General features: G+C 38.1%; 1 protein-coding gene across 3 annotated transcripts in view; it reads right to left on the bottom strand.

Moving 5' to 3' along the window:
* Positions 1–9,354, bottom strand: part of LOC120420138 (nephrin-like) — a 95,453-nt gene extending 86,099 nt beyond the window's left edge. The window contains exon 1 of one of the 3 annotated variants that reach the window (XM_039583092.2): positions 9,044–9,354. In XM_039583092.2, the coding sequence (XP_039439026.1) occupies positions 9,044–9,140 (97 nt within the window). In that variant the 5' untranslated portion in view covers positions 9,141–9,354. The remainder of the gene's footprint in view (positions 1–9,043) is intronic. The other 2 variants (XM_039583095.2, XM_039583093.2) reach the window with 2 other exon arrangements.
* Positions 9,355–13,312: the final 3,958 nt, after the last annotated feature.

Below are 13,312 nucleotides of genomic sequence, written 5' to 3'. Positions count from 1 at the left end.
GGTGCGAGCCCTGTTTTTCAGCTTTGTCAGACTTTTTTCGGAGTTATTGGAGGTTACTGTCGGAAGGAGATTCTCTTCCCCTGAGGACACCGTGAGCGATTTTGCTTGTTCGCGTCCAACCACCCCCTTTTGGCCCTTCATACGGCAGTAATTTGAAGATGCTCCTTTTAAGTTTGAGCCACTGTAATTCTAGGCAACCGCTACATAGGTCATCCTTGTGGCCCTGTTGGTTATCACATCAAATCAAATCAAATCAGCTTTTCGGAACATTGTTGTTTCGACCCATAGTTGCTGAAATATTGCAATGCAAAGGTTTAAAAACATGAAAATAACGTCATGATTCGAAATCCGGACACTTAGTAGCATATCATTTTTGTTATAGCTGGCAAAAAATCATATAATAAGTTAGAAATGTAGAAATATCATCAGGATGTAAATTTAAAGAGAATGCATGCAAAATATGTCTTTTCTAACAGTTTTTCCTCAGAATTTTCAAATCAAAATGACTTGTTGTGCTTCGAATCCCGGACACTGATAAAAGTTGATTCGAAATCCGGACACTTTTGATTCGAATTCCGGACACTCGATTTTACTTATGTATCGCACAAATTTGGGCCGAAATTTTAGTGAATGTCATTCTTTAGGTCTCAAATAAGATGTTAACATCAAATCAATCGATATTTTGTATAAAAAATTGCTAGAATTAAAGAAAATCAGAACAGAATGTTTCACAGTTTTGGTAATCACATGATTTAATTTAATTTAATTGTTTTAGCATTGGTCACAGTGTCCAAACATTTTTGAAATGAAAGTTGATGTTAAGAATTCATTAAATAACACAGTTTAGACAGTAATTATGCGTACTTATATCCACATAATTGATAAAACAAGATGAAGTGCCCGGGTTTCGAAGCGTCCGGGAATTCGAATCATGACGTTAGATGTTTACTGAGTCTTACCCAAACAACCCACCATTTTCTAATGTCGATATCTCAGCAACTAATGGTCCGAGTTTTAATGTTAATATATGAAACATTCGTGAAATTTTCAAAACTTTCCAAATACAATATTTTTATTTTCTTAAATCAAGACTAGCATTTCAAATGGGCGTATTATTGAGTTTGAAAGAGTGCTATAGGATCTATCAAACAATAACTTTTTCAAATTTAGATCGGTTCAAATATCGATTAATTTCTGCACAGATTTGCTAAAAATGTGTTATCATGAAATTTACGCATTGGAATTAAAGTAGCAAACCAATTGATGAGACTAGTGGTAATTTTCTGCAAAATAACACTAGAAATATTTTTGGATATGTTTTTTTGTGAGAATTTTAATGTACTTTTTGAATCTTGAATATTCCAGACGGGGTTTTGCCTATAACTTTTAGGCTATAAAATCACTCAAAAAATGAACTTCTCAATTAGACCTCCTAGACCCACCTTCATGTATACCTATCGACTCAGAATCAAATTCTGAGCAAATGTCTGTGTGTGTGGTGGGATGTTGATCCAAAAATTGTCACTAGATTATCTCGACATTGGCTGAACCGATTTTGTTCGTTTTGGCGTCATTTGATCCGTCTTGAGGACCCATAAGTCGCTATTAAAAATTATGCAGTTAAGTTAAGTACTTCAAAAGTTATGCTGAAAAAACGATTTTAGCAAAAGTCCGGAAGATTGAAAAAAGGGTGGTTTTTGTAAGAAAACCCGTCATGCTATACATTTCCAGAAAGGTATTTAAAAGACCTTTCCAACGCGTTGTCCAAGACATTGAAGATCTGACAAATCTATCAAAAGTTATAAGCACTTAAGTGTTATTTATACGCATTTTGGAGGCCGGATCTCAGATATGTTGATAAAAACGTTGTCCGGATCTCTCATGCGACCTATCGTTGGATAGGTATTCAAAAGAGCTTTCCAATGCGCCCAAAACATTGAAGATCTGACAACCCTATCAAAAGTTATAAGCACTTAAGTGTTACATATGCACTTTTTCGAGGCCGGATCTCAGATATTTTGATGAAAACGCTGTCCGGATCTCTCATGTGACCTATCGTAGGATGGGTATTCAAAAGACCTTTCTAACGCGTCCAAAACATTGAAGATCTGACAACCCTATCAAAAGTTATAAGCACATAAGTATTATTACGCACTTTTTGCATTTTTGATACACAGAAAAAAATAATGTAAATTTGGAAGCTGTAATTTTGGAAGGTTGAATATTACCTCTTTTATGATGTAATTTTACCTCAATTTAGACTGAAAAAGTGACATTGCACCAAAAAAGTAGTAAAATTACACATTTTCAGAGGTAAAATTACACCTTTTTTCTGACATAAAAGATGTACCACTTCCCAGATGTAGTATTACCACGATTTTTTTTTCTGTGTAGCACCCTTTAAATGTGAGGAAGGCGCCAGCCACCTAAGGGTGGATTAAGTAACGTTTTTTTCATTTAGAACACAAATTTAATTTCAAAATTTCGTGTTTTTTAACTTTGCAGAGTTATTTTTAGAGTTTGATAATGTTTTACAAAGTTATAGAGAAAACAAAAATTTGGTTGTATGAAAAAATAAGATTTGTTTAAAACAATTACAAGTAGAAAGTGACGAATGGGAATTCCCGGGAAATCGTCCATATTTGGACCTTTCGATTCCCGGGAAATTTGGTCGAAACTCCCGTGAAGTTTTAAACATATAAATATCGAAGCAAAATTGTATAAACTAATCGGAAAAACATTTGAAAAATTCAAAATTGTTTAGAAAATTGAATGTTCAAAATTCGATGATCAAGTTCGGTTAAACCAATGCTTCTCTAATCATCTTATTCAGAAAGTGTACATTTTAATTTGTCGAAAATAGTTATATTTTTTAACAAAAATCAATAAACAAGAGTGTGCATTTTTTGAAAAATCAAAATATAAAAAAAATAAAAATATTTAAAAAAAAACAATTTTGAGTCTTAAAAAGTTCAAGAAACGATTTTGTATTTGCAGATTCAGAAAACAAAATCAAACGGTTTTATATAGTTCCTCAAAATAATGATGCTATTTAAATTAACGTTTCATAGAATTAGTATGAATAAATTGTAACTGAATTCATTGAAAAGAAACTAATTTATAACTTTTCATTTACAATTTTTGGCACTATAAGCATAGTAAAAAAAACTCCCGGGTCCCGGGAATTCCCGGGAAATGGCCAAGTTCAACTCTCGATTCCCGGAAAATTGAAATTCTCGAGAATTGTCACACTCTAATTACAAGTTATCACGATTTTAGAAAACAAAAGAAAAAAATGTGTTGGTGGTATAGTGTCACACACTATATATTAATTAGTACTTTTCGGACGTAAGATAAAACTTCGTAAAGCGCGAAATCTTGATAACGTCCTTCTCGGATCAAGGGCTTTTATTGACTAGTCAGGAGTGTGTGTCGCGATCGACCGTCAGTGTGAGAGTATGCAGAGATAGTAGCGCGAGATCGGATACGATCGTGTAGGGGAAATTGGGGCGCATGAACCGCCACAGTACTCCCCCCTTAGATTTTCCAATATTGTTTAGGAAATTTCACTTGGCGTCCTGCTCTGGTTCTATAGGTACTCTGCTCTGATTTAGGTTCAGTTTGGCTGGGTTTAGTGGTTCTGATTGCAGGTTTCAAAGGTTTGAATGATTTGGGTTCAGATAAACTGGTTTGTGGTTTAGATTTTGGTTCAGATTTACTGGATTGAGTTTTTCTTGGTTCAGATCTTCTGGGAGGTTCGGATGGTCCGGTAGTGTTGGGTTGAGCATGTGCTCGAGTTGGTTCGTCTTCATCTTGTGTGAATGCTGCTTTAAGACGGTCGATGGAGATGGGACAGTGTTTGCCATTTATTTCAACTATGAAAACTTTTCCTTTTCGGCGTATCACTTTGTAAGGTCCGGTATAGGGTTGTGTAAGTGGAGGTTTTATGGCTCCAACTCTCACAAACACGTGACTGCAGGTGTCTAGCTCCTTCTGCACGAATGTTGTTCCTTTCGAGTGGTTCGATGTTGGGGTAGGACGTAACCTTTCCATGGTTGCTCTTAGGTCGGTTACAAATTCTGGCGTAGGTGATTTAGATTCGTCAGATGCGAAAAACTCACCCGGCAGGCGCAGAGACGTTCCATAGACTAATTCTGCTGCTGTTGCCTGAAGGTCTTCTTTTAACGATGCACGCATTCCAAGGAGTACAAGTGGTAACACGTCTGTCCAGCTTGGATTTTGATGGCACATGATAGCGGCTTTCGCGTGACGGTGGACTCGTTCAATTTGGCCATTTGCTTGAGGATGGTATGGAGTAGTCCGTAAATGAGTGATTCCCAGAATTTGCGTCAGTGTTCGAAAAAGCTCGGATTCGAACTGTCGGCCGAGGTCTGTCGTCACGGTTGTTGGTACTCCAAATCTGGCGATCCAACCAGCGACAAAAGCACGAGCCACGGTTTGTGCTGTCATGTTAGGAATTGGAATGATTTCTGGCCACCTTGTGAATTTGTCTATCAGAGTGAGACAATACGCGTTACCTTCCGAAGGCGGAAGAGGTCCAATGAGGTCCATGTGGACGTGCGAGAAACGGCTGTCTGGTGTAGCAATCTGTGCTACTGGTGAACGGTTGTTTCGGTGGACTTTTGATTTCTGGCAGGGAATGCAATGTGTGACGAATTCTTTGCAATCCCTCCGTAAGTTTGGCCAGACGTAACGCTCCGAGACCATTGCAGTAGTTGCTCGCACACCCGGATGAGATCCACTGTGGAGTTTTCGAATGACGCTGCGTCGTAGCTGTGCTGGAACAAACGGACGAATCGCTTTCGTGGAGATATCGCAGTAAATCGGAGATTTTGAGATTGGCGACTTGAGTGCCTTAAGGTTCAGCGTGGTGCTGGTTGGGGGGTTCTTTAAAAAGGTTTCTAGTTCGGGATCGGTTTTTTGTTGTTCGGCCATGAGATCAAAATCGATAGGATCATTAGAAGTGATCGATTCGATACGGCTCAGCATGTCCGCGACTTTATTATCGTCGCCAGGCACGTGACGCACATCGGTCGTGTACTCGCTGATAAAACCAAGCCTGCGTAGTTGGGTAGGGTTAGCTCTTTCTGGTCGCTGCTGAAATGCTGTTGTGAGAGGCTTGTGGTCGGTATAGATGCAAAAATCGCGAGCTTCTAATACGTCCTTGAAATGTTTTATCGCTTCGTATATTCCTAGTAGTTCTCGATCGTATGTGCTTGTCTTCCGTTCGCTCTCGCTTAATTTCTTTGAAAAGAAAGCGAGAGGAAAAGGTCCATCGTCCGTGATTTGGTGTAGAACGGCGCCGATGGCTGTGTTTGATGCGTCAGTCTCCAGGGCGAGTTTCGCATTTGGCGAAGGATGAGCGAGCATTACACAATTCGCTAGGTCCTGCTTGCACTTCTCGAAAGCTGCAGTCGTTTCTGTACTCCACTGGAGAGGTGTGTTATCGTTTTTGATATTGCCTTGAATCATAGAGTGCAGAATTTGCTGATGAACTGCGGCATGCGGGATGAAACGACGATAAAAGTTTATACTTCCCAGGAAACGCTTGAGCTGCTTGGCCACGGTGGGTCGTGGAAAATCCGTGATCGCCTTCACCTTGTCTGGTTTCGGATTGATTCCTTCAGCAGTGATGAGATGACCAAGGAACTCGACTTTCGGGAGACCAATTTGACACTTTCCGGCGTTGATTGTAAGACCATTTTGTCTCAACCGATCGAAAACCGCGCGAAGGTGTTCCTTATGTTGCACGATATTGACAGACGCGATACAGAGGTCATCGACATAAGGAAAAACAAAATCAAGATCGCCAAGGATGTCGTGAAGGTGTCTTTGTAAAGTTTGACCTGCGTTTCTAAGTCCAAATGTCATGTATTTGAACTCAAAAAGGCCAAAAGGAGTCGTGATGGCAGTTTTCGGAATGTCTTCCGGTGCTACAGGGATCTGATGGTACGCGCGTTGTAAATCGATGCAAGAAAATATCTTTTTTCCGTGTAAAATATTTAAAAAATCTTGAATGTGAGGCACAGGATATCGATCGGGAACTGTGATCGCATTTAGATTTCGGTAATCACCACACGGTCTCCATTTTCCATTCGATTTCTTCACCATGTGAAGAGGACTAGCCCAGCAACTTTTTGAGGGCTGACAAATTCCCTGCTCCAATAAAAATTTGAATTCAGCTTTGGCCTCATTCAATTTATCAATAGGTAATCTTCGTGGCCGGCAGAACACAGGCTGTCCAGTGGTAATGATCTGATGCATAACTTTTGCCTTGGTGGACTTATGGTTCATATCGAGAATGGTTAAGTCTAGGTATTCTTTAAGAATTTCAGCGAATGCAGAATTTGTGTCGAACGTTCTAATCGATGGTTCGGACACTGCATTGATGTTACACACTTCGACTTTAGTAGTATTATCAATTAACTTGTTTCTACGAAGGTCCACCAACAAATCGTAGTGTTTCAAAAAATCTGCGCCAATAATTGGACTCTTGACGTCAGCAATGGTGAAAATCCAAACAAAGGGGCGGCGAAGACCTAAATCAACAGTCAAACGCTTCGTTCCGTAAGTCTGGATGGGGCTACCGTTAGCTGCAAAAAGCTGATGTAACTTGGCTGCATTACGTAGATCTTTTAATGTAGGTGGAATGATTGAAATGTCTGCGCCGGTATCAATGAGAAATCGATTTGACGACTTTTGATCGTGAATATGAATTCGTTGAATGTTAACGGTTTGATAGTTCAGATCATTACTGGCTGGATTTATATATAAAGGTTCACTAAAAGTGGTACATTTTGAGAGTTTTGGTTCACTAAAAGTGGTTTTCATCGACTGATTAAGTTCACTCAAGGTACATTGGATAGATTTCAATGTTGGATAAGGTTCACCAGAGGTGGTTAATTGTATCAGGTTTGGTTCACTAATTGTGGATTTGTTAAATTGATCGAGTCGATCAGGTTCATTCGAGGCGGAATGGTTGAATTTACTTAATTTGTAAGGTTCACTGGAAGTGGTAAAAGGTTCACGTTGAGTGGAGTTTTTTGATTTGCATGTGCTAGGTTCGCTTGTCTTACACGAAGAAATGTATTCTCTTGGTGCGCAAATGGCGGATTTTTTTAAAACAATGGGTTCGCATTGAGCGGGAGACTTACCGTGTGGCTGATGGGAATTTAATTGTGTTGAGGCCTCGCGTAGACCTCGTTCTTCTCCCCAAAAAAAATACACGGGACATCGGGATTGCCACCTTTTTGCTTCTCGCACTTCCGAGCTTGAGCACCATGACGATAATGAAACCAGCAAATCCACCTACGCGTGGGTTTCATAACTGAGCGGGCATTGCGACGCTCAAGCTCCCGGGAGCGATTTGATAGCACTTCATCTAATCGGCGGGACAGCTCTTCTATACGCTCAGACAACGTTTGCTGCCCCCGGTCCGATTGGTTCACCGGAGAACGGCTCCTCGATCTTCTAACTTCCCCCGTGCGGCGATCAAGCATATTTATTTTTGGGTCGCCTCGGAGCGCCATTTCACCCGCGACACACGGTTTTTCGACACAAAACTTGACTCTTCGAATATTGCGATCAAGACTTTTTTCGACCCGAATCACCGCACTTTTGATCGAAGGCCTGGACATTGTAATTGAGAAAAAAAAAATCTTCAAAAAAACACAGAGCGGTTAAATTGAACGCAATTAGAAAACTAATCTAAGGATTCACTGCGTTCGGTTCACTTCAAGTGGATTTTTCACGAAACTAGCGTGGGTTCGCATATAGCGGGACAAATAAATTTTCGCGATGGCGGATTGGTGGTTATTGCACGGTTCACAACTCGTACAAAAGAGCACTTTGTGGGTATATTCGCGGACGCGGAACTAATTAAATAGTCGGGGTCACCAATTATAGTGTCACACACTATATATTAATTAGTACTTTTCGGACGTAAGATAAAACTTCGTAAAGCGCGAAATCTTGATAACGTCCTTCTCGGATCAAGGGCTTTTATTGACTAGTCAGGAGTGTGTGTCGCGATCGGTCCGCAGGCCGATCGACCGTCAGTGTGAGAGTATGCAGAGATAGTAGCGCGAGATCGGATACGATCGTGTAGGGGAAATTGGGGCGCATGAACCGCCACAGTGGTATTGGTATTTTTGTATTTTTTCGATGACAAAAAAAAAACATTTACAAATCGGGCAATCAATTTTCCTTCATAGTCCCTCTGACAACAAATTTCCAAACCATCACTATTTCAGGCTGCACATTTTTGAAAAACACGTCTTTTTCCAAAGTTTAAAAATGAAAAGGGTCGTTCCATCCCTCCGTCATGAGATATCGGAAAGTGCTGATTGGATTCGTGATCAGGGTCAAAAGTTACCCCATAGGACAAAGTTTCACGCAAATCGGAGATGGGTCGGGCAACTGATGTGTGAGTTGGCAGAGATTGACTTATGTATGATTATCAAAAAGTTACTTATAAATAATTGAAGGAATTTGATATTAATTTTAACGAATTCAGAGAATACTTCCATACTTGGTAAAAATTTAAATTAATTTAGTTTGCAAGACAATCAAAGCATTTCATCAATAGTGAAAATTGTATCGATGCATCGGTTTGCACTCAAGGTTTACAATAGTTCACCCGATCTCATTAATAAATCAGCATGCAATATTGCTTGATTCAGCAAATATGTATAATTTCTCCACCATCGGAAAATGAAACCCAATTTAAAACCACGGAATCATAATGCCACAGACAAATGGACGATTTTTTCATTATTTTATTTTAAATAAATAAACAAATAGCTCTTTAAGAATTCAATCGAATTCTGAGAATCTAGAAAAAAAAACAAACATCTCTCAATCTGTGACCGAACGCATGTTCGCACTTATGACTTGTCATCGTCATCTCATTAGCGCGCCCCGGGGAGCGCAGTCAAACTGTCACCTGGCCACAAACAGTTGCCGCCGAGTGCGTTGTGGGGACGCCACCACGTGTACGATTTGTCGATATTTATCCACTTACCGTGTTTGTCCTTCTCGTGTGTCAATTTCCCATCTGCTAAATTTATAATTAGCACCAGTTTGCAGCATAAAACATTCAGGAAACCATTAAATTTCATTTTCAGCTCCTCACGCGTGACTTTGTCCACTTTGTCCACTTTGTACACTTTTCCCACTCCTCACCGACGGACCGGGCCTTTAGTGGCTTTTATTCAGTCCAAACAAATGGCGGCTGTTGTTGTGCGGTCGATTGCATTTAATGATGCGCCTGCTCCTGAACTAAACTGGTCCAAAGTTCCACGGAACCCAGTGAGTTGAGTTGTTTGGCTGCACCGGAATGGATGCGCGTTGTCCTGCGTATCTGCAAGAGCGGAAATACAGCGGGGAAAACTTCTGTTAGAGAGATCGGTGTTGTTTTGGGAATGCTGAGGAGTGTATTAGACTAAAAAATGGGAGTTCTCAAATACGTATACAGTACTTATTTGGTAAATTGATGCCTCTGTTCTCTCTTATGCTAATTAGACAAGAAAACCAGCAAGCTTAGTATAAGAGAGCACAGAGGCATCGAAATGTGTGCTTTTTAACTGAGCTGTAGCCCAATTATATGTTCTCCTTGTAACGATTTGCTCAGCCCGGTTAACGAACGAGTACTGTAGCTCCGTCAATAAACTACATATTTTTCTCGTCATTCTCGAACGTCGATGCGGCCTACTTTTCTCTACCAAAACTAACATAAAAAAATAAACCTTTCAATAACAGTGCTGAAAAATTCTACATTCAGCACTGAAATGGGTGCTGAAAAGCTCAACTTTTTAGCATGAGTGTCGAAAAGCAACATTTTTCAATATTTTTTAGATTTGAACGGTGAATTTACTTAACGTATGAATGTTTGACATAAAATTCCATTCGAAAATATACCGTGTTGAACATCTGGCAACCACGTCTCAAATTATGACCACTAAAGTGATATTTATGTACTTTTTTAAAGCCGGATCTCACTTAAATGCATGTAAGCAATGTCCGGATTCTTCATCCGACCCATCGTTGGTAAGGTAATCGAAAGACCTTTCCAATGAGTACAATACATTAAAGATCTGGCAACCCTGTTTCGAGTTATGACCACTTAAATGATATTTGTGTACTTTTTTATTCCGAAATAGATGTAATTTGTGTCCAAACCTATCTTATCACCAATTGTTGATAAAGAGTGAGGAAGGCACCAGCCAGTTTTTATTTTTTAAAAGTAATATTAAAATGTTGTATATTGGAAAAAAATATATTGCTAAGAAATATTTCTCAATTTTATTACTTTGCTTATCGGACTGCTAATTGCTAAGACTTAAAATATTGTGAAAATAGTACTCTCAGTGTCATCTAATTAGCCCAATTTTTTAAGTTGTGATATCTTGGAAACTAATGATTCAATTTTAATAAAATAATATTTTCACACAGAGAAACTTAAAAAAATAAATCAGATATTTTGGAAATTTAAAAAGCAAATATTTATACCCGAAAAAACATAAATCACAAATTCAAAACTTAAAACAATCAACAAATAAATGCCATATTCTGCATTGATAATCATATTTAGCATGTTTAGGGCTGGTTTGAAAATGTTTTGAACTTTTACGGAATTGTAATGTACATCACCGCAAAAACTTTTTTTTCCCTCAAAAATTAAATTTTCGTCAATCATAGACAATTTGAAAATTTATGATTGCAAAACAACTGAACAGATGTGTAATGCATTTTAAAACACCTTTTTCATTCAAATGTTAAAACAATAGCCCGTAATTATTTTTTTTACTTTTTTATTTTTTGAGAATTTTAGAATTTGAGCGTACCGAAAGTCTAGGTTTTCAATACGTTTTATTTAAATTTTAAAGATTACAAAATATGATGTGTAACCAACGAAACTTTTGTTTCAGAAAAAAATAAGGAGGTATTAGACTATGACAAAACACAAACTCGCACTTTTTGACAGTTTGCTTGATTTGCTTGCAGAAACGTTAGCCTGTATGTTTGTTTGGTATAGTTGAATATCTCCTTTATTATTTCTTGATTAAAAGTTCGACAAAATAATTATTTTTTTGTTCAAATAAGAATACATGCAGAATGCAGGTGGGTAATTCTCCGCCAACTTACACAGCAGTTGCCCCGACCCCTCTTCGATTTGCTTGAAACTTTGTCCTAAGGGGTAACTTTTGTCCCTGATCACGAATCCGATGTCCGTTTTTTGATATCTCGTGACGGAGGGGCGGTACAATAATTTGCAGCCTGAAACGGTGATGAGAAATTTTATGTCAAAAAGACTTTTATGTAAAATTAGACGCCCGATTTGATGGCGTACTCAGAATTCCGAAAAAAGTAGTTACTTTTTGCGTTTCTCTTTATTTCGTCGTCCGTGTCTGTCGCGGGTGACCATGAACGGCCATGATCGATGACGACCAACTTTTTCAAAACTTTTTTTCGTAAAATCGCGATAACTCGTGATGTTTATAAGCAAACCCCTTACGTCTATATATCATTTTTGTTTTTTGTAATTGTCCGCTCTACAACTTTGTAGAACATTGTTACACCCTTTAAAATAACCCTGCAAAGTTAGAAAAAACACGAAATTTAAAAATGAAAAATTTTATTCTAAATGAAAAAATGACCCTTCTGAGTCAATGAAGATTCGAAAAGTACATTAAATTTCCCATAAAATGATATGTTCCAAAAAAAATTACAGTCGAGTAACGGAAAATGGGAGAATTTTTAAAACTTTTTTAGTGTTTTTTTCGATGAAAAATACGTTTTTTCGGAATTCTGAGTGCGCCATTAAATCGGGCGTCTAATTTTACAAAAAAGTCCCTTTGACACCAAATTTCTATCTCATCACCGTTTCAGGCTGCAAATTATTAAAAAAACACCTCTTTTTTCGCATGTTCAAAAATGGCTCCCTCCATCACAAGATAAATGGCCCCTCCATCACAAGATATCAAAAAACGGACCTCGGGTTCGTGATCAAGGACAAAAGTTACCCCTTAGGACAAAGTTTCACGCAAATCGAAGAGGGGTCTGGGCAACTTTTCCCGATTTCGTGTGAGTTGGTAGAGAATTACCCAGGTACAAGTAATTATAATCCAATTAAATTTACCTATTAATTTAAAACACATATTTAGTCTGTTCAAAAAGAATTGAAGATCAAAAATTAATCTTTCAACAAATATTAATTTTAAATTTATTATAAAATAATATCGTTATTAATAAAACCAGAAATTTAAAAAGGCTACCCCAAAACCCATTTCAAAATATTCAAACGTCCCTTCAATGAAACTACTTGAGAACAAGTTTGTCAAATTTATTATACCGTAAAACGGGGTGACTTTGATAGCCGGGGTGACTTTGATAGGTTTGCGATTTTTCCGCAAAATGAAAAATACAATTATAATACGTACGGAATTGTTTAGAATCATACTGGCCGTGGTAGAGAAGTGTTCAAAGTATCTCAAAAAGAACTTTTTATAAAATTTTGAAAAGTTTAGAAAGTTAGTTAACTATAATTAAGACAATGTCGATAAATAGCATCATTTTAATATTCTCAAAGTGTCATGATTTTCTCAATGAACCTGATTTTGAATCAAAAAATGGAATGCATTTTCGGATTCTTTGGACAATTTTCTACTAGGAGAAAGTAAAATAAATTTGTAAATAATTGATATTATGTGTTTTGGAAACATGATTCAAAAAAATCTCCCAATTTATAGGCATTTTCAGTAGAACAAACTTCATATAAAATGTGAAAACTATCGATTCTTGCTTCGATTTCAGTATAAAATGCCATATGAATCGATAATTTTATAATCAAAACTAGTTTTAACAAATTTCAGGCAAAATTCCGACCTTTTAACAATTTTACCTAAAATTCATATGTATTTTGTTTAAAAGCTTATAAACTTAGTTAACTAAATATAAACATTTAGTCGGCCTGGGTTCGATCCCAGAAGGTCCCGGTGGCAAATTTTGAGACGAGATTTGTCTGATCACGCCTTCCGTCGGATGGGGAAGTAAATGTTGGCCCCGGTCTAACCTAGAGGTTAGGTCGATAGCTCAGTCCAGGTGTAGGAGTCGTCTCCCTGGGTCCTGCCTCGGTGGAGTCGCTGGTAGGCAGTTGGACTCACAATCCAAAGGTCGTCAGTTCGAATCCCGGGGTGGATGGAAGCTTAGGTGTAAAAAGAGGTTTGCAATTGCCTCAACAATCAAGCCTTCGGACATCAAGTTTCGAGTAGGAATCCCGTAATCGGGAACG

The sequence above is a fragment of the Culex pipiens genome, chromosome 2 (assembly GCF_016801865.2).
Source record: "Culex pipiens pallens isolate TS chromosome 2, TS_CPP_V2, whole genome shotgun sequence".
NCBI lineage: Eukaryota > Metazoa > Arthropoda > Insecta > Diptera > Culicidae > Culex > Culex pipiens.
Note: the sequence above shows the minus strand (reverse complement) of the source record. Positions and strands in the feature narration are given on the sequence as shown.